The sequence below is a fragment of the Limulus polyphemus genome, unplaced genomic scaffold (genome assembly GCF_000517525.1).
Source record: "Limulus polyphemus unplaced genomic scaffold, Limulus_polyphemus-2.1.2 Scaffold536, whole genome shotgun sequence".
In the NCBI taxonomy this organism is placed as follows: domain Eukaryota; kingdom Metazoa; phylum Arthropoda; class Merostomata; order Xiphosura; family Limulidae; genus Limulus; species Limulus polyphemus.
In genome coordinates, this window is record NW_013666146.1 from 115,669 (window position 1) to 138,868 (window position 23,200).

The window sequence follows — 23,200 nt, forward strand, 5'->3', positions numbered from 1 at the left end:
GCCTTCTATTCATATAAGTAATTCTTTAGGTATTATAACTATAAAGTTTCTGTTTTTATGTTAAGTACATTAATTTAAGTTAATTAATTTCATACTATCATTTATGGCTCCTACTAAGAATGTGCTTAATGAACACATTAACATATTTGAATACTTTAAATAGTATAGTAAGAAGTTCCAATGTTGCTGTTGTTCTTTGAGGTTCATTTCATAAACTTAAGTCTGTTTCTATAAAAATAGAAAAAAAATATAAAAAATTGAGCTAAGTTTCAAGTGGTGCCTAGTTAAGACTAAATTTCTTCTACAAACACATTATGTTTTCTTTGGGGTGGGATCTCAGTGGAAATATAAAGTAATTGTATAAATAACAAATAGAATACTGTGAGTAAAAACTATCAACTTATGAGACATCACATCACTATTTATCAGATCTGCAAGTTTTGAAATAAATATATTTTTGATATTTATTGGGAGAAAAATACAGTCTGTAAGTAAACATGATTTTCACATGCTTTTCTTCATGATGAATTTTCAAAATAAATTATATGTATACGATATAAATTTAATAAAAAGGTATGTTTGGAAGGTACTAAAAGTCATTTATGATGATTTCTTCATCAGAAATACCAAAGTATTTGTATTTAATAACAAAAAAAAAAAAAAATTATAATATTTCCCAAACCAGGTTCTTGACATGAAAAAAACAGAAAAAAGAATTTTGAGTACACAGCAAGAAAATGTGTAGATATTAAAAATAACATTTACTTGGTGGAGTTTGGAAAACAACTTCTGATGACAGCGGTCCGTAGCCCTTCTTATTACGAGCCTGAATCTTGAAATAATATGTTGCATCTGCTGTTAGTCCTCTAAGAGTAGTTGTCATTTTATCTCCAACAACTCCTTCAACCACCCAATCAGTATCCTTTTGTGTGTTGTCTGTTGTGTAAAATATCACATAACCTGTAACAACAGAGAAATTACATTCATTAAAGTAAATCTGAGCAATTACCATACAAATAAAACACTTTTTTTTCCACCTTCAGTGATTCTATTCTTACACTATTGGTATATGGTAGAGTTGCTTTATTTTTATTGTTTAAGAAGAAGGTGTGATTTCAATGTGGACTTTAACTATAATTATACAGCAAGCTTATCTTAAACTGGATTTGCTAAGAACATTTTAAGACAGAAAGATGAGAAAGTAAATAATGCCATGATTCTAGTATTAGTAATTAAAAAAATATTCACAGATCACTATGTAAATTAACCAGACAATTTACCGGTTATGACCCCATTTGGCTGTTTTGGTGGTTGCCAGTGAAGACTAATGACTGATGAATCGTCATCCAAAGGAACAACTGTCATATCTCGAGGAGGAGTTGCTGGTGCTTGAAACATATATACACAAGTATTAATAAAAAAAAGCAAAACACTAGTTGTGTTTTTATACATAAGTAAATTATAAAACTTATTATCTAACTTAGTAAATACATTTAATTAAAAACTAAATATATCAATAATACACTTTTGGATTTCTTTATGGATTATGTGTCTTTTAAAAACAAATAAGCAAATTCATGTTTATCAATTTACTTAAAAAAATTAAGTTTTTGAAGTCACCCTGGGCAGGTACTATTTACATGAATACTAGTTTCAAAAAATTTATGTTAAATGGCTTCTTTGGTTATATATTATTCCCAATATAAAACTATAAAGTGTTTAAAATTTTGTATTTACAGAATAGGTTTCAAATTACCAGCTTCCTGAGTGGTGTTAAACACACTCATACTCCATGTGCTCTCCTGTGGGCTCAGTACAACTTTAACAGAAAACTCGTACTGGGTGTTCGGCTTCAGATTGTCTATCATGCAATTGAGATCAGTAGAATTATACAGTCTGTATCGTAAGTGGCCAGAGTATGGGTAAGGAACATATCGCACTGTGTAAAACCGACTGTCTGTGATTAACTGATTTCGAGGAAGTGTGGAATCAGTCCAATAAAGAACAACAGTAGAAGATGACAAAACAATAGCCTTCAGTCCTACAGGTGGAAGCATAGGGGTCAGTGGTTCAGGAGCTACAAGAATAAGGTCAAAAGTTAAACATCAAACCCTGTTTATATGCTTCCAAGTAACAGCTATTATTCTAGATATCTTAAGGCTTTCACTGTTGTTACAAGTTTATTATTAATATCATTGTACATATGATTCTAAATACTTTAATATGTGGATTTCTGTTCTGCACATCTGCAGATGAAAGTGTTACAGGAAAGAAAAACAGTTACAATAGCAGTTTGGAGCTGATTTAAAAACAGAAGAAAACATAATTGTACTTACTACTCTCAATCAAAGTCCGCACTGTTTCATACACTGGTCGCCCATCCCCAACTTGATTGAATGCCTTAAGACTTATTACATATTCCGAAGAAGGATCTAAAAACAACAAATATCAACTTAATCTTAATATTCAGTAAATCTAAGACTGTTTAATGTATTATAATTTACCACAGGTATTTCAAGTTTTTTGTTTTTACACTTTTGTTATAAACTTCCAAAAATAGTATATGTTTTCATGAAATAAATACTTCTATTTCAAAATTTTTCTAATAGATCTTTTACTCTTGTTCAGGGTACTTATTTATACATTTTTCACTATTAATAACAAACTTTCGTTTATGATTACTGATTTTTCTGTTGAAAACATATTTTTACATTAGACCTTTCAGTTTATCTTAGATTTTCAAAGGCTTATTTTGAATTTCTGACTTAAAACACATATTAATCTACTTACTAAGAATGGCTTCCCTTTGAAATAATACCAACATTATAATTCGTATATGAAATAAAATAAAAAAAAACGTGACATACGAAGATTTTCAATGGTGTAGTATCGTTGTTTGCCATCAAGAACTTTAGTGTACACATCTGGAAATCCAATCCCCCATCCAATTGTGTAGCCTCTGATCATAATGTTTTGATTTTGAGGTGGTGTCCAGCTCACAAAAATTGAATTTGCTTGTGGCCGTGCACGAAGACTTTTTGGATGGTCTGGTACCACCAATTCTTTAAGAAACAAAAAAACACACTGATTGAACAAAAATGATTCAAAACTTTAACATTACCCAAAATGATATCATTTTCAGGTAATTCTTTTTTATCTTATAAATATTTAGCTGGCAATAAATAACGCTCAAAGTGGACATTGCTTAGGGGTTAACATGCTCCATTTGTTCAACTGTGGGTGCATAACAAAAGTAACAAACAACCTCGTTATTCATTTAAGAATAACTTTGAGAAGTGGGTGCTGCTAACAGGTTATTCTCCCTTTGGCCAGCAGTTATATTTTAGGGACAACTATGTATGACCCTTGGGTATCTAACCCAACTTTTTAGTTTAGCCCATGTATCATATAAGGTGCCATTTAAATTTAAAATACCAAATATGATCATTTATTTAATGTTAATCAATGCCTTAAAAATTTCAGTTTGGCTTTCTCACAACCCATTTTTATCTTTACCTCCAAACTGTTTATGATACCTAAACCTTCATAGACAGTTTCTTAAACTGTTACAAATATTTCTGGATTTTATCATAATTAAGCACAATAAAATACATGCTTTTTCTAATAGTTATTATTATTTGTTCTATCGGAAGTACTGGAATGGAAGTCTCAGCTCTTTTTATATTGTTTTGATTCCTAAATAACTACCACCAGTACTTTTTTTCTGTAACCTAGTTTAAAACATATACCATATAACAATGTACAGCTGATAAGCTTTTAAAATTGTTTGGATTTAAAGTTTAAACTGAAGCACTTGCAATATTAAAGATATTACTTTCATGCTGATTTTTTTCCAAACCTTTTCCCTCGTGTATGGTTTCTCTAGATAATAAGTAATCAGAGTAGGAATGTTGTTATTCCATTAACGTGCTTTGCTAATTAGATGATGAGGCATTAAGAGAGTGACATGAGCTTGGCCCTACCTATATCAAAAGTGTTAAGAGAGTCATAGTTACTCCTACTGTTTACTCTTGCTTGGTTGGACTTCTTCATTTTGGTTTTATTTATTTGTTTGTTTGTTTGAAGTTAAGCACAAAGCTACAAAATGGGATGTCTATGCTCTGCCCACCACAGGTATCAAAACCCAGTTTCTAGTGTTGTAAGTTCTCAGACATACCCCTGTGCCACTGGGGGGATTCCTTTTGGTATTCAGTCTTGGGAAAAATTCACAATGCAGAGCACCAACAACGGCCATGGCAATGCTCTGTCATGGGTGATTACAGGATTTCTGACAGGAGGGAGGGGTTAACTCTTAGACCAGAACATAAGCTTAATGATATATGGCTCTAGTTGTAATGATTTGTGTAATTCTATAGTATATTAACTAATAAAATAAATAATATTAATAATAAAAAAATGGATAAGCCATTCCAATTCTTGTTAATGGTATAGAATAATCATTGCTTACTTAAGAGATTCCCGAGATGAGTAACAAATTCTCTACTTTTTTTTAAATTTAGAAATGGGGTTCCTAATCTGGACCCCATACCTGCCCTTGCTTGTACTAATCACAGTGAGATCTCCCCAGTCCATTTGCCTGTTACTAACTGTTTTTAATTTATCATGCTTATTTAGCATTACATCTGTACCTTAATATGGTCATTGTGGTCAGCACATTGTACTTTTATAATAAAAATGATTTATCTACTTTAAGCTGTATTATTTTACAGCTAATTTCTATGAACATTTTTAGTTACTTTTATCATGACACAGGTTTAGTAGCTGTAACTATCCAACAAACCCATGTTTTTATGGTGTGATTTGAGCTTAATAAAATAAATTTCTATAAAATTACATAACATAGTGTAATTTGTCCTGTACCATTTAAATCATTTTCAAAGGTTTCCGTCGTGAGCCAGTCAGTACTTGGACCACTGCCATTTACAGACAGCGCTGCAATCTTGATGTTGTATCGAGCTCCTCGCTTCAAACCTGGTGAAAAAAAAAAATTAAAAATTAGTGGAGTTTTCATAACATAATTAAGCATTTAATTACCAAATGTTTAATAAAGGAAATCTAAACCTATTAAAAAAGCTGTTTCTATTCAAACTGTTGCAAACCTAAGATGTAGTTGCTAATATACAAAATTTTGAAATATCTGATACTTGAGTAGTATATTCAATCCTTTGATGTAGGTCCTAAAATTACACTGATATAAATATAAGTTTGTGAGACCTGTCATGGAGAATTACCAATTGTTTTATAAATTAACAAAATTAATTTAGAAACTGAATTAATAAATTTACGTGGTCGGACTATATGAACATATATAAATGCAACCAGTGTTCCTAATTCCATTTTTTACTCTAAGATAACTATGTTATAAGTACACACACAATTGATTGTATAATATTTTGGAAGCATAATTGGTATTTTACACTAATTATCACATAAAAAACTTTGGTAAATGACATATGTACACACACACAAATTTGTTATGGGGTCTATCACAAAAAAGGTTAAATATAAACTGGGGTTTTTACATAAGAATAAAATAAAAATGTATAAAATTGATTCTTCAATGAAGTTTAACTCCTTAAACCCAAACAGATGCTGTCAGCATCCAGCTGAAAATCCCGATTTACCCATTAGACAGTGACAGCTTCCGATAACACTTATGTCTCTTTGGCTGAAAACTAATCCAAACCATATTATTAACCACCTTTTATCAATAGATCAGAAATTTTATAAGGCATGGTGATAATTATTAGGGCATCATAAAAAAAATTCCAGCAGAATTATGGGTTTAGAGTTAAGCAATGAATCATCTCCTGTGATTTATATAGCTCAAATTAAGAGTTTTGCAAAAACACAAAAACATCTGGGCTATTAACACTGACAATTACTGTAGGATTTATTAATCAGAATAGCTCTGAATACCCAGTTGGACTAATAATACAAAGTCTGTCATTGCAAGTACTTCGTCTTTACTGACGTTCATAATTAACAAAATTCTAATTGGCAAACGACACTTGAAAACTTACTTGCATTTTACAAGCACAGAATGCTGTATATATATTTTATAGAAGGTACAGTGCAGTTGACTAATTTTCCCATTCTTGGTCTACCCACAACTAAAAGCGTTATTCCGTGTATCATGTTAAAAGGTATTATTATATCTCAACTAAAATGGTTCTTAATAGTCTGTAATAACAATAATTTTTTTATGGATAATGTTCTATGATTAAAAAATAAACTGAAAGATAACGGTTATAAAAACAGGCAATTAATGAAATACCTTACTTTACTTTTTAATAAATACAAAAATATTTTAGAAACTAAACTATCGATTATGGAAAATATCTTTTAAAAATAACTAATATATAGAGGGAGTTAGTTATTTTAGCTTATAAGTGGCTAACAGCAATTTTTCAAGTAATTTTATTCTTTATAACCGGGACAGAAAGACTTGAATAAATCTTCAGGAGAAAGGGAGGAGGTTGGGAGTAAGAACTATATAAGAACTTTTAAGATAGAGTGTATAGTTATATTTAGTATCTTATAGTTCTATTCAATATCTTGTAGTTCTATTTAATATCTTTTTGTAAGGGTGGAGGTTGGGAGTTTAATTAGTAGAAATATTAAGGTGGTTTCATTTTAATTCATTTCTACTTGAAGAAATTTAAGGGTAACTTCCTTCCCACAACTGGCTATAGACAGTGAAAGGCAGAGAAGCTGAGATGTTGTGGGTGTAAACACTCAGCTTCGTACCCTTATTTGATTGATTTTTTAATGATTTTCCATAATAGCTAACTAGACTGACATCAGCATTTGGATTTTGTGTGACAGATGGGATATCCCCAACACATTTGGGTGCTATTACCACAGATACTGTCCATTATGACAATAAGTTGACAACCTGGACCGATAATGGTATTGCAATATTTAATATATATACATATATTACTATAAAATACCAAAAAAAATGTGGTTATTGTTATTGGTAATTATCAGGAACTAAACATAAAGAAGTTTTTTTCTTTAATAAACTTACCTGTTAATGCATACAATCTTCTGTTGCCATCCGTGGTTACAGTGTCTCCTCTCCGACTGCCCTTTAGCTTGTAGCGTATTTTATAACCAGTGATAATTCCATTCTGAGCTTCTTTAGGAGGAGGTTGCCATCGAACAATGATGCTCTATACCAAACATCGAAGTCTCAACTCAAATATAAATTCTTAGTGAATTTCATAATTTATATAAAATTTTTACTATGAAATCAGATACTTTCATACACGCAATATGTGAACAACAAGTTACTTATTAATTTATACATATAATTCTACTATATATGCAAATGCCACACTGGCAACATCAAGAGAATATAGGAAGAAGTAATGAAAAAATAAAAAGAGATCTGTACCTTTACGATTCACGGAGCTAGAAATGATTAAAATAAAGCAAAAAATTCTTGTAGTTTTTACTTAATTTCATATTTGTAATAAATTAACCTGTTTGCTTCTAATTAAGTTTAACATAAGTATTAATATTTTGAGGTAAGTGTCAAAACAACTTATCAAATGTTGAAATTACTGGACTAAGGGATGGATGAGGGAGGAACTATTACTCAGCTAATTGGCTATACTTTCAATTCCAGCTTAGATAAAGTTAAGCTGAATGTCTAATTGAAAAACTAAAAGCAGTTTTGTACTCACAGTAGAGCTTGCAGCTTCAACAGTCACATTTTGTGGAGTATCATCTGGAACTGTAAAAGTAAAAACAAATTATGAATCCTACAGTGAAATATGGATTGGTTTGAGTTTCATGCAAAGCTACACGATGGCTATTTGTACAGTGATAGACTAGATGGAAAGCAGCTAGTCAACACCACCCACCATCAACTCTTGAGCTATTCTTTTACCAATGAAAAAAGGGATTGACCATCACATTATAATGCCCCCACAACTGAAAGGGCAAGCATATTTGGTGACAGAGATATGACCCTGCAACCCTCAGATTGCAAGTCAAGTGCCCTAACCACCAGGTCATGCCAGGCCTGTAAAATATGAACATGAATATGATTAGTATACAATGTTTGGTGAGAGAAATTAACAGCTTGTATTTTATAAATTACTTTTTGTTTCAAAAAAGAAATTGCAATGTTTTCACCAAGCTGACCTGCCAAGTTCTAGATATAAGAAAAAAAAATCACTAATACAGATGTAAAAAAACAAAGAAACACAACAACAAGAAAGAGCAGTTGGAAAGCTATTAATGCACTTTTCAAGCTGATAATTATTGCAAATTATGAACAGAGCTACAGAAATAAATTATTATTGTTTTTTTATGTTATTACATCATGGGTATCCGTACAGTTGCCTAATAAGAGTTCTATGTAAACTGTCTCGTGTTCATTTAATTATTGTATTAAAATTTTACTACAATGATTTGTAAATTGACAAAAATACTAGCAAGTTCAGCATAAGGCATACCTGGCATATATACATCCCCTCAGCCCCCCCCCCCCAAAAAAACACACCAACAACAACAAAAAACAAATGTTGTCTCTGTAGCTTCTTTTCATAATCTCATCTCACTTAAAGTGGTCCCTTAAGTCCCTGGTCACACTAGGTTATGCCTCCCCCTTCTTAAAATCTTGGACCCACAAGTGAAAAAAGTACTTACTATCAGAGTATGTTCTGGATGTCACTTCTTCTGTGCTCACTCCTGGCCCATTCTGATTAATTGCAACAACCCAAAAACTGTACTCTGTAAATTTCTTAAGTGACTGTAGCAAGTAATTTGTATCACTTGTAGTCACTACATGCTCTTCTGATGTACCTACTTCCATGTAATACAACTTGTAGTTCTGCACTGGACCACTGTGTTTATCTGGTGGATTCCATTGTATAAATATGGATGTTGGCGAGTCTGGAGAAGCCTGTAGATTAAGTGCTGGACTTGGAACATGAACTAAAAGAAATATCCAATAATTTTTTTAAAGAGTATTTTTGCTACAACTTATTTCACCTATATGCATTACTTTCACTAAAAATAACACAAGTTTTACAGTCTATGTAATCACTTAGTGTTATAACATGTAAATGATACATACAATTTTAAAATAATGCATTATATTACATCTTTTAACCCTTCACTGTGGCTGGAACCTAAAACAAATGTCCAAATGTTTTTCTGTTTATTGCATCAACTCATCAGAGTCAATCCTATCTATAAAATAACCTGAATATTCCCCAGCTTTGGCAGTGTTTGATCCAGTGGCAGCGAGATGTCGTTGTGCAGGCCCCCTCTGACATCTTCAGGAAAACCAACACATAGAAGGCAGAAATAATTGACTTACTGTATAGAAACGTATATCGGAATGTCGATGGACCACATTAACACAAAAATTTACGATCCGATACCTTGCGTAGGAATTTTAAAAGCAAGAATCCATATGTATACCAGCTGCAGTGAATGTGTTGAAAAACAAGAGGTCATCCAGTAAATATTAAGGAGATATTTTGCTTATAATATATAATCTTGTACTGATATAAAATTCTTATTGTAGTATTTTTAAAAATTTTGTCCGACTAAGAAGGTAATAGAATAACTTCTGTGAATACATCTCATTCTTAAGACGTTATGCTGAATGACTGACAATTTTCACACAAAATACTGCTTGATACACTACAACAGCTTGATATTAGTCTTTTACCTTCACGGCTAAGATATCGTGTAAAATCGATATTCAACCAGTGTCAGAGTAATTCCACAGTACGTTAGTGATAAAAGTAAGGGACAAGTCTAAATTTTGAGCAAAATATTCAAGGATGGAAATAAAATTCACCTTCTGGATGAGTCTGTACTGTAATTTCTTCAGAGCTTTCACCGGGTCCATGCTGATTGTACGTCACAACTCGTACAATGTAGTTTGTTGAAGGTTGAAGCCCTTGTATGCTTACTTCTTCCAACCTTGGTCTTGTTGTGTTTATAACTCGCTCCCTAGATGGTAAGTGCAGTGTTTAAGTATGCTTTCAGACTTGATGAAGGTTTTGGCGTAGGAGTGATGGTTTGCCAAAACAGATATTTTAATATAAGAAGGGTACAAATACAAAGTTTCTCATAATTCTTGTACTGTATCAGATAAAGAACTTTTTAAGTTTAATTAAATAACATATCATTTTCATTAATAATGTATATCATGCATGTATACGAGGGGGGAGGGGTCAAGAGGGTTTTGCCAAACCCCCTATTTTTATGATGTAAGAAAATTATGTCTATACGCTTATGATATCTAACATTTTCTACATAGTCTACATTCTTCTGATGAAGCATTATCATTTTTTGGCTTGAAACAGTCACATGCTCCCAGACCTTTGTAGCATTAACATACTTTGCACAATGTGTTGGCTTTTGATCTCAAAAGTTAGAACCCCCCCCCCCCCCTTCAAACATTCTGTGTACAGACCTGTACATAATTCTATAACAGTAAAACATCTGATCAGGTCTATATGTATTAAACAGTTCATGAAGAAGATATGATGGAAAAAAACTATAAAGTAAAAGAATAGCTTCGTCTTCAGGAACTTAATGGTTCTCATTAGTAACTCCAACGATATTCTAGTAAAACATTCTCTAAAATGAAATATTTTATAAATAACCACACACACTAATATAAAAACAGTGGAGTAAGTGTAGAACTAGAAATTTGATTAACAGAATGACAAGTTCCATACATTCTACAAAGCTTTTTTTGATGAGTTCTAGAGCTGTGGTTCTTAACCTACTCTTAACTGGAGATCACTAGACGACAATGAGTATTCTAAAGGAAGTCTGAGAATGGAAAGATTGAGTTTCCCTAGTTTCTATATTATAGTTTAAAGAAGGAAAAGAAAAGGAGAAAGTTTGATTAAAACTGAAATAAAAATAATTTTTAATTTGAAAATTTCATTCTTTATATATCAGTGATGCTTTTACATACTGTGGATCATCTTCTGCATATAGACCTATCTGAATATGGGGGTCTACACGATTGTCTTTGGTTCAGGAAGAAGTCCATGTGTGTGTGTGTGTTTGAGAACCACTTTTCTAGACTAGTTAGTTGTTTTACCCTCTCTCTCTACATAGATTTAAAGCACACGTCTCTTTAGCAGCTAGTAATACAATTATATTAAAAAGATTTATTCAAATATTACAAAAGGCACACCCCCCCCCCCTTTTTTTAAGCGAGTCACATAATTTTAAAAATATTATACTGAAATCAATGCAGGAAAAAAAAAGTTATTTGGTTGAATTTAACACATTCTTGAATTGTTAACTTTCTAAATAATTATATCTCACCTTTTAGATGAGCCATCTTTATAATACACAGAGTATGCAAAGATGGCACCGTTTGTTTTTACTGGTTCCTTCCAGGAGAGGGTGATGAACCGGGTGGATATAATCACTGCTGACAATTGACGTGGAGCAGAGGGTCTATCTTTATTTTTGGGGAGGTCTCCTGAGTTGTTTGAATGAAAGACAGTAACAGAGCCATGGGTTGTGGGACGAGGAGATTCTACATATTAGTTTTGTTAAAGGACATATGAAGTCCATTGATAAAACAAGTGTTATTCATGTTGGATTTTATGCATATTTACAGAAACAAATGGAAAATTAGTTGCATGAAATTGTTAGACACAATGTGGGAAAATCATAGAAAGTTTTCCCACAGGATTTACAAAATAAAAACAAAATTGTAAAAAAGAGTATATATATAAAAGTATTTCATATGAGTAAAGATTTACAATTTTGCACACAAATCAAGAATGAAAGCATAAATTTTGTATTAGTTTATAAAGTCATACACAAGAGGATTGAAGAAAATATTGGATTAATGTAGGAGAAAAAGAGAAAAAAACAATTTATTAGTCATGCTATATCAAATAACTGTACAATTCTTATCACAATCTACAACCTCATCTTAATTTCTAGTTTACATATGAATCTATTCAGATTTTCACTTAAAATTACCAATTTCTTTACACGAATATCTAGCTTTAGATAAGAAACTTGCAAGACTACAGTATATTTTCAAATCACAGATTTGGATGCAAGTTTCAAAATATGTCCTAGCATTTATTTCAACTGTACTGAAGAAACAAGGGAATTTCAACAAGAAACGATCTAAAAACAATAACACAAACATTTTTTAAAAACTATATTCAAGAAGTATAAATAGCCCTCACTAATCAAAAAAGTTATATTTTAATATATTATGATTGTACTTCTTTCCACATTCAATCATGTTGAACAAAAAATGCCTAGTTTTTTCATAAATTACTTAACTGAGAAAATTTGATATTATAAGATTTGTTTGTTTGTAGTTAACCATAAAGCTACACAATGGGCTATTTGTGCTCTGCCCACCATGGGTATCGAAACCCAGTTTCTAGTGTTGTAAGTTTGCAGACGTACCATTGTACCATTGGGGGGTGATATTAAAAGAATCTATACGTTATATAAAGTTTGGTGAGATCCAAATTAATTAATCTTATTGAGCAATATGGCATTAAAACAAAATGGTTTGAAACTGTTCATTACATATGTTAAAAAAAAAGAATACACATCTCAGGGTAAAATATGATACAGAAAATACTGAGAAATTTATATCAAATATATATATAATTTTTTTTTATCGAGCATAATCAAGAAGGAATGGAATACAAATCTATTTAGTAGTCAACAGCATAACTTTTATTTTCATCAGTGCAAAAATGTTTTCAATCTAGGGAGTGAAGACAGGAAAAGGAGTTTAGATCCTGAAACAAATTTTCATTGTGCAAGTCACTCAGGTTGCAATGAAGAAAAAATAATATTCTTTTTTAAATTATCAAGAACTTTTTAAAACTAAATTTGCCATCTCACAATAATAATTTGAATTAAGAAGGTAGGAATTTCTAGATCAGAAAATACAGAAAATTTGTTCATTTTGTGTCTACTGACAAATACTTTTTCTTTTTTTTTCCTGAACTTAATAATCAAGGCATATCGTTGTGTCAGTTTTAAAAAGAAGGTGGATTAATGAAAATAAATTTTCAGATTGAGGTTGTAAACAATAAAAAAACAAAAAAGTGATACCGAAAATACCTAATCCTTCTTCACAGATTATCATACATAAATATTTATATAATTTTTTACAGAAAACTGCATATTTATGTTGCACATTTGCTCCAATGTTTATTGAAAACTTCACAGGACTTTGTTTCATCACAGCATGTATCCATACAATAATTAAGAGTAATGAATATAAGTAGAAAAAATGCACCAACTTGTACCTGGGTTTAAGATTATAAGCTGAGCAGATGCCTGCACATTTCCTGCAGGGTTTGTACCAATGCACTGATAAAGCCCCATGTCGGATCGCACTAGCCCAAGGATACGCAAGTTGTAGCCATTCACGATTTGAAAGTATTCACTCTGTATGATTACATCACCATTTTTGATCCACTGAACAGTTGGTTCTGGCTTTCCATAAATTTTGCAATCAAATTCAACATCTTCTTTCTCATAGGCATATTTGTTCTGTGGTCGTTTTATAAAGCGCGGTGGAACTTTTTATGAAACAAAAAGAGAGAAAACACTTAAAGGCAGATGTATGGTGTTTTATAGCAGAAAATAAAATAAATTCAGATACTAAATGCTTCACCTATACATTCAATACTTAAATTGTTTCATTCTAAACTTTACAACGTGTAAATCTCTTAAGATTTTATACAATGCATCATTATCATGCAACATGGCAATCTAACTAAAACAAAGATACAAGATATCTAAACTGATATGATATTATTTACCTCTAAAGCAACATAAAAAGTCATACACATATTTGCATAAACAACACCCTTTACACCAACATTTAACCATGCAATTTGTACATGTTCTTTGATGAAGTACCACCTGGCAAATAATATCTCTTAACTTGCTTCTTTTCATGATTTGATAATCTAGATTTCAATGATAAACGGTTATTGGTTTAATGGCTCTTATTTCCCTGATAAAGAGGATTTTAATAATAAACACATATTGAATAGACAATTCAGTGTTCTGTGATCCTTTTTGTTTGAAATTTTACATTACACTACAGTTGAGCCACATATTAAACCCATAAAAGCTCACTAAAGCTTAACAATTTTACCAAGTATATCTTTAAAAAACAAGAAAGTGAAACTGAGATTGCAGCAATAAGAAAGGAGTTCCCAAAAATTCTCAGCAAAAGACTCCCACAGAACTTTCTGCATCCCGATTGATGCTCCGACTCAATGAATCCGTAAATACTGCATACCTCAAAAGTATCGTTTATTTTGTATATTTGTAGGACCCCATGATATTTTCCTGCAACCCCAGTTCTGGAACCAGTAAAGTATTCCGTTAAACCACCTGCCTACATACAACAGCAGTTTATAAAGATATATAACAATCAGCTAGAAACTGAACTGTATACCGCTCTCTATCTTGACCACCATAAGAAATTCCTTTTAGTTTTTGTAGAAACAACAACACAGTTAAGCAACATTTTGTCAGTTGACAATAGCTAAAATCTGTAATCATTTATGTTTTATTAATCAGAAATTCCAGATATCAGCTGAAAAAGTTACAAAATAAGTAAATTTGAGTATACTCAAGTCTGAATTTAGATGGAATGTGTAGTACAGCTCTGGTCCTAATACTGTTGTGTGCATTGTTCAGTAATAATGTATCGATCCGAAACAGATGAAGGGCAAACTGTCTTAGCTAGAACTTGGACCAAGTACCCCCATTTACACTAGCACTAAACCAATATTCTAACAAGTAAGTAATTATTGATCTAGTTCATTGCACATTCCCCTTCCCACTAACTTCAGGCATTCTCTTCCCAATTGATCTCCCACCCCCGCTGTTTTGATCCATTTGAGTGGCTTAATCTATCATCACACAAGAACTGATATATATCAAAGTAAAAATTCATATAACATGTATTTCACACTTTCACAGAAACACTTATGTCTCTTACCATAGTATACATCTCACATATTTCAATATATTGCATTTCTTAATTCACAGCTGATACAACCTCACATAAAGCCTAGTGTCTTTTCATAGTCCAAGTTGTAATGATGTAAAACAGGTAATTTCACGCTTTCACAGAAACACTTATGTCTCTTACCATAGTATACATCTCACACATTTCAATATATTGCATTTCGTAATTCACAGCTGATACAAGCTCACATAAAGCCTAGTGTCTTTTTATAGTCCAAGTTGTAATGATGTAAAACATGTAAAAAGCAATGTTCCCCCCAAAATGGTGTTCGAACACAGGGCCACAATCTCATACAAGTGTTCTAGGCCTGATGATCTACCGAGTTACTGGTGCTTCAAGTTACGCTTCACCTAGTACAATTCTGTTAGTATATCTTGAAGGACCAAGTGTTGAACAATAGGATATCCTCGCTTTTACTGTACATATTTTACATTATATGCACAGGAACAAAAAATTTTATTGTCAGGGTTTTAAATATGAGTGGGCTAAGGGTTCTTCTACAGTAGATGTCTGTGACTTGCTGGCAATAAATTCCAACAATAAATGGACAGCATACAATCCACTTGTATTAAATTAATATATTTAAAACTAGTCAAAAGTAAGTACCAAAACTCTTTACACTATAGGAAATCAAAGTTTTATCTAAAACTCTGAATAATTCTCTTTTCTTGTCAAAAGTTCACTCAGGCTGATTCAATTACTTTAGAATCTAACTAACAAGACAAAGTATTTTTCTCTACTCTAATCACATTAGTATCAGTGAATAATTCACTTACACTATCTTGTGGGTTACCACAGTTGTAATCTGAACTTCAAATAATTCTCTCCTTTTCATCAAAGTCCACACAAACAAGTTCAATTAGTTTAGAACACCCTTTGACAAGACAAATTATTCTCCTTATCTTTATTAAACTGGGAAACTCACTTTCAAATATTGCCTGTTATGCTGGCTAACTTCACATTTTCTTTCACTAAGTTTCTGACTGAACTACACTTCACTTCACTTGCACTTGCTTGGTTGCCTATATTTATATGTTGTACACTGAGGCCTCAAACTTTCTCTAAACTATGTGAAGAGATGATTCAGCAATACTCAGTTAAGGTAACGAAGAAAAATACCGAAGATTCGTGAAACAATGTAACGTCAATAATATTAGTAAAGCCTAGACAATTATGGAATTGCAAACACAATGTACAACTCATACACAGTTAAGCAACCAAACTTGTTATAACTATCGCCTTTAAAATAATTACTTTTAATTCTCTTGTTATGAAAAGTAAATTAAATATTAAATCACCAAATAAACAAAATAATAACACGTACACTAAACAGTCTTGTATATCCACCAGGTACAGACTAATGCTATATGATACAACTTAATCTTTCATCATATGATACAAGTTCAGTGGATTACAGGTCAGTCAGATTTCTCATAATTGCTCACAGAACTTTTTTCTGACAGTTTTGAACAAGATAACTGCATTATTGAGAAAAAGGGTGACAAGTGAATTAATTATATGTGCTTTATGTAATTAATGCTTGAAAACCCACAATTTATAGTGACCCACGAGCAGCACAGAAACATCCTCAAACTCTTAGCCAACTCTTCATACGTTTTATTATTAGCTTTCTACACAAGTAGCTTGTGAGTCTAAGGACAATAAAAGCATTAAAGTGTAGATTCAATTAAGGCAACTTGTGCAATACATTTTCAAATTAAAAATAGGATCAATGTTTATAATGCACAATACAGATTTTTATTTGACCAGTAGACAAAATTAAAAGACTCTACATGTTTTGGTAGCTTTACGCTAACATCATCAAGAGTTATCCTATTTTTGATTTTAAAAAAAGCAATAAATCATATAGCAACACTAGAAGACACAAGATTTTCAAACTACATAATGTATACTAGAGGAAGATAAACCACTGATATTGTATGATCAGGAATTCACATTATATTGTCTGAGAGTTTTAGATATTATCATAGTAGCTAACTCTGAAAGATTACCTTGTACTTCTACATTGGCACTTGCATCCTCAGAGTCAGCATGATTTTCTGCACGGCACATGTAAGTACCTTTGTCTTCTTCCTCGATATTCTCAATATGAAGATTTCCAACACCAACAGTCCGAAAACGACTATCTAAGAGACTGTAAAAGAAAAATACAAGCATCATTATTCTTTGTTGTTGCCACCTATACAGACAAAGCAGTACAGATGTTCTCAGAACTGGTAATACTTTCTAGTAAATATTATCATAGTAGCAGCAGTCTTCAGAGATAGCTACTAACACATGAACCTTCAGTTTTGTCTTCTATTAAAAAAAAAAATCTTTGGCCTTAGCATGAAACATATGATAAGCTTTAGTTATTTTACACTATCATTTAAGAAGTAACCCAGTTTCAATGATCTTCAGGTAACTAAGAAATTACCTTGTTTTTTGAATGAAGTAAAAGTTGTTGTAAAATGTGTGTAATTATTACTGTGATATTACATCATAATAAGTGTGGTTATAATTTAAATCATATGATAAGCTAGTAAAAAATGATGTTGCAATGGTCAGTTTGGTTCCTGGTAGCTCATTTCATAGGCCTATGGCATGTCAAAATTGTTAATTTTGATCTTTTAATTGAGCGCTGTGATCAGAATGTTTTGACAAAATGGTGTCTCAGTTGGATAAAATTACAAAATTTAAACATTCCCAATACAAATGATATACTTCTTTATGTAACTTCCTTTGTAAATTGTTCGTAGTTATTTTAAGTTTAATAATCAGTCTTCAGAATTAGTTTTAGCTTGAAGATTAAACTTTCAAGTAACAAACTGGAGTTTAAACCCACGACCCATAGCTATACAACACAGGTTCCCATTTATAGCATTACTTTTTAAATGACATACAACTTTTTAAGATGATCACAGGTTCCCATTTATAGCATTACTTTTTAAGAAGGCATACATCACAGGTTCCCATTTATAGCATTAATACAACACAGGTTCCCATTTATAGCATTACTTTTTAAATGACATACAAAAAAGTTATAATATGAAAACTATAACAAGCACAAAATGGTTACCAGGTTTGGTCCCTTGGAACGAGCCCTTAGTGAAAGGGTTAAATAATGCATAAAGTTAAACTTTAACCAGCCAATTTACTGGTATGAACCACAGTAATAAAATATAAGGTTTGTGTAAAGTATATGAAATGCTTTTGTCATCTCATGCATCATACCATGGTGGCTGACCTTTATTTAAGTTGTAATGAAAAATTATTGCTTGATCATGATTTAGAAATAGATGCCAGCACTAGCCACTGTTATGAAGCTCATTACAAAAAGAGAACAGTTTTTAACATTTGACATTTCGCTTGATCATTAACGAAAGAGAGTAGGTGTAGCATTTAAACTGTCACTACTAGTGGCAGACAATGTCACAAATTAATGTTTACTTTAAAATAGATTCAACCTTATGGATGCAGTTAAAAAAACATAATTGTAAAAACAGATTGAATAGACGCCCAAACGATGCCAAAAACCATGCTTACCTCCTTTCCAAACAGTAATTATCCATCTGTCTGATGGCACAAATTGTTGTGAGAAATTGACTGAACCAGTTTCAATAAATTTTAGTAGAGAAACTCAAATGGACCTTTTCAATGACCAAGTTTAAACAGATAACAATTGGATGAATGATTTGAGTTTGAGGTTGGCAGCCATTTCCATTTCACTGACTTAATGCTGCAGTTGAGAGATCTTTTGGAGAAAGGAGGTCAGTAGCAAAATACATTAAACCAATTGTAAACACAAGTAATGTTTGGTGCTGTATATATCACAGGTTCCCATTTATAGCATTACTTTTTAAATGACAATACAGTACGCATACCTTCACGAAATTTGGCAGATTACTATCAAACATAACAAGGCTTTTGCACAGAATATCAGATTTCTTAATTAAAGATCTGTTCTTGTATTTTTTCTTTTCAAATGCTAATTATCCTACATGGAAAGTAATTCTGATTTTAAGACTAAAAATACCTTTTATGCATCAGAAAATTGTCAAATTTCATTTGCAAAATCTTTATAATCTCGAAATAAAATCCAGATAAATATCAAACGTTTGATTTAGAAAAAACTAAATTTTATCTGTTATTTTCTCTAACTTATCTCTGTATGGGTTTGGTCAAACTGACCGACCTAATAACCACCATAAAAAATTTGAAAATGAGACTTAAGTTATGCATTTTTTTTTCTAGAATGTCTACAAATTGTAACATGAAATAGCTTAAATCTCATAACATTATACATCTACATATATTTATTACTTTTACTTCATTGACCTTTCAACGGTGTCTGACTAACATTACAGAAGCTGAAATCACAGTGCACATGCAATTCATGTTACCATATCCGATAGCATAATACTGGCATTTACAAAGTGATCTGTTTTGGCATTGTTCTAGTAGATCAGTATTTTGTAAAATACAGTCAAATTTCAGTTATAATACATTACATATGTATATATATTTTTACTATCTACAAATAAATTCTTAAATTTCAGTTATTTTTCTTAAAACATAGAACAGTAAATAAAGAAATATAGAAAACACCAAACCCTATTATTTATGATTGTGAACAAGTTTGTACCTGTTTGCTATAACTTGCACGCTAAGCCTTGTCGATTTCGCACGTAGAGGACGTGTATAACAAAATAACTTTTTAGGTTTTTATATATGCATTTTGAAATAACAAAAAATTACAAATTTCTCTATAATATCACAGAATTCCACTGTAATTTATCAGGCTGACTAAATAAGCTTTATTTTGGCCTAAAAAAATATTGTTTTTTTGAAAATCATTTTCTCTTACCCCATCCTTCCGAAACTGGGAACAAAAAAAGATTAATCTTGGGAAACAGATACCTTGAATAGACTGAGAAAATCATGTGGTGGAAATTCTGAGCTTTTGATTGGTTAGAAATACATGATAAAGTAAAGCCGGGTATACGTAAGCAAGTATTTCAAAAAATGGAAGAGGTGGGCAGGGCAACTGTATTTGATTCGCTAAATATAATCATATCTCAGTAAATAGAAAGGATAGGAGGTTCTTATAAATGTAAAAAAAATCACAACCTATACCTTCAGAATGTAATTTTATTAGCTCAATATTTCACTATTACAGCCTCGTCAGGAGCTATCAATATTCTACAAGTTTCCTAATCCAGTTAAATCTAAATTGGAACACTGTCATTTGAAAATCGAACATAGATATGTAGGAGGTTCTTATTTTATATTCTAGCTTGTAAATATCAATAATTTAAGTTTCTAATTCATAAGAAACTATGGACATAACAAACAACTAATTTGAACCAATGCTGCATTCAACATATCACCCGACACACAAAAATTCAAATTTAGGAATTTTGTTTTAATATTTACTTTTAAATCATGAAATTAACTAATGTATAATGCTAAAATTTAATTATAATCTACAATTTGATACCAAACTTATTGACATACATTCATAAAACAGTAGTTCAATAAAATTTTGAATTTAAGTCTACAAACACGATGACATGACCCTTGACTCCTGACCATAGGAAAGCTCATAGTGATAGGGTTAATAGTACTTAATTTTGGTCTTGTTAAATTAGGAGAAATGTAAAGATATATATATATATGAATACATACTAGTTTTTATCCACTACTTTCATTCTGACTACAAACAATAAACCCTATCAGAGAAAGGAAAATATTTTTAATTACACGATTTTTATGTATCCAGCACGTTGAATACTGACTAACATAAATTTAATTATTTTTTTGGTAGGAAAGAGGTAATTATAGGAGAATGAAGAGATTAAATTTCAATTTGACTTCTACTTCCAACGTCTAAAGATTGTTGAGAAAACTATACTCCAATAATGAGCTCTCTACAGCAACTGCACACCACTATTGGCATGGCTATCAATTAAAAACTCTCTTTGTGTGTCTTCTCGTTTTTACATGCATACAAAAACTTCTCAAGAAAACGAAGAAAGAATAGAGAAATTGTACATTGTTATATGGAACAAAATAGTTAACTTTTCCAAAAAACATTCATTCATAAATTATCCATATTGGAGGATAGAACTCTTGGTCTTATTTCATTAAGATAAAAATGAAAGCTGAGGATCAACATGAAAAAGCTTAGGTTAAATAAAGTTCCTTAGAACATTTATAGTAAGAATCTTGTGATAAGATACGAATTAAAGAGATTAAGTATTTATCTTTTAGAAACTGGTGAGGCATATATCATAGAAAAATATTAAACATCTAGAAAACCTAAAAAATAAAACTGACACTTACGCCAGATCAATAGTGACACCATTTTTCAGCCACGTTATCCGAGGTCGAGGGTTTCCATTAGCTGCACAGTCTAATGTTATATTATCTCCTTCTGTTGCAATAATATCCTTTGGAGTTGCAATGAACCTAGGAGAAGCTATTTTATTGGCTTCACCTACACACAATAAGGAAAAAGACATCATCAGGCCCTAACAATGAAAAGCATGAATTTGTCAAAGAAATCTTTTGTATGATCTTGGAAAAGAACCCCAAAAAACTGAAGTTATTTTTATATCATATGATTTTAACATTTATTCCTCAGGTCAAAATATACATTTCACTGACATACTTCTGAGTTTTCCATTTATATAGAAAAGTAGCCCTAAAGGCCTGTCAGTTTCAGAAAAGAAACAGTTTAAAAGAAATATATATATATATATCATTTTCACTATGCAAAATGAATTTAACCTAATATTTTATGACAAATTTTGATTTTAGGTTGCATCAAAATGCAAAAGAACATGGAGAGATGTATAAATATACCTTTAAATTTATAAATGGCTTCACATTCAGTATATATATTGATCTTGCATGTAAAGTGCGTTTGAACAAAGGATATGTATTATCTATTTATGTGATTTCTTCTTGATGCTGAAGGAAAAACCCAAGATGCACTTTTATATTTATTCAGGCTTAAATGATTCTTTTCATTTTGAAATTTTCAATTATGCATAAAAGCAGTTGGTTCAGTGTGATGTGTGAATGCCACCTTCCTACTTGTAGGTAATGGATATTAATTTGAATAAAGAACAGACTATACAAATCAGCAGTGACGAATTGTCAAAGAGACGTATTATTCACAAAAAATAACTATCATATAAAAAAAAGTTTGATCTGATTGTTGGCTAATTATTTTTCTGCCATGTAACTGTACTTGTAGATATTATAGCAAATTCTCAATAATAAATCTGTATGCCAAAAATAAACCCTAGGCGGTATACGTTAACATATAGTAGATACGTATGTATAGAATTAATACTTTTGTGTGGTAAATGAGAAAGTATTGCAGTAAAAAAATCTTGTGACCACTTTTATTATCAACTTTGTTTGCCTTCTGGAAATTCTTTGCAGAACAACACTTGTCAAAAAAAGGTCATAACTCTATATACATGTGAAGTTTTGATCACTGGTTGAATGATTCACAAAATAATGTGCATGATTATCTTGTTAGGGAAAAGTATTTTGGTTCTTTTCATGAAAAAGAATAATACATTAACAAATATGCTACTGAATACAGCATTCTGAAGTAAAAATTGCTACTTACATGTAAAATATGGGTGTTTGAACTGTTAGTATACTTGAAAAGATGTTTTTCACTAAAAATGTAGGAGTTACAATAAAATCAAGTACATAACATATAAAAGTATTAACAGAATCATTAGGACAGTTTGTATGAACGTAATCAATAAAGGAAGGAACAGGAGGTGTATACATGAACCAAGTGAAACTCAATGTTTAGAGAAACAAAGATAATGTATATATATATATGGGAAATTCAGATGGACTGTTTATCATGATCATAAGGCAACACAGGCAAGGACTAGTGATACATTAGATACAATCAGATCAATGGTTTGTAACACTTCTTCCTCACGGACCCCTTCAGGAACCAAATACAATTTTATGGAACCCCATACTGAGATAGCTCTAATGCAATCCATGTTGATTCTACAGTGTGTAAAAGCATCACTGACATAAATAAATTAATGAAGGCTTCAAATAAAACATTATCTTTATTTAATTAAACATTAA

The 23,200-nt window shown here is 31.2% G+C and overlaps 1 protein-coding gene across 5 annotated transcripts in view; it reads right to left on the reverse strand.

Annotated features, from left to right (window-relative positions):
- The window catches only part of LOC106458940 (neogenin-like), a 138,491-nt gene that overhangs the window by 17,152 nt on the left and 98,139 nt on the right, over window positions 1–23,200 (reverse strand). For 4 of the 5 annotated variants that reach the window (XM_022385319.1, XM_022385321.1, XM_022385318.1 and 1 more), the window contains exons 5-18: window positions 21,410–21,563; window positions 17,077–17,219; window positions 13,320–13,595; window positions 11,344–11,560; window positions 9,851–10,005; window positions 8,686–8,973; window positions 7,716–7,765; window positions 7,055–7,199; window positions 4,882–4,992; window positions 2,868–3,062; window positions 2,337–2,432; window positions 1,757–2,077; window positions 1,281–1,388; window positions 766–960 (exon numbers count right to left, since the gene is read on the reverse strand). In XM_022385319.1, the coding sequence (XP_022241027.1) occupies window positions 766–960; window positions 1,281–1,388; window positions 1,757–2,077; window positions 2,337–2,432; window positions 2,868–3,062; window positions 4,882–4,992; window positions 7,055–7,199; window positions 7,716–7,765; window positions 8,686–8,973; window positions 9,851–10,005; window positions 11,344–11,560; window positions 13,320–13,595; window positions 17,077–17,219; window positions 21,410–21,563 (2,454 nt within the window). The remainder of the gene's footprint in view (window positions 1–765; window positions 961–1,280; window positions 1,389–1,756; window positions 2,078–2,336; window positions 2,433–2,867; window positions 3,063–4,881; window positions 4,993–7,054; window positions 7,200–7,715; window positions 7,766–8,685; window positions 8,974–9,850; window positions 10,006–11,343; window positions 11,561–13,319; window positions 13,596–17,076; window positions 17,220–21,409; window positions 21,564–23,200) is intronic. The other variant, XM_022385320.1, reaches the window with a different exon arrangement.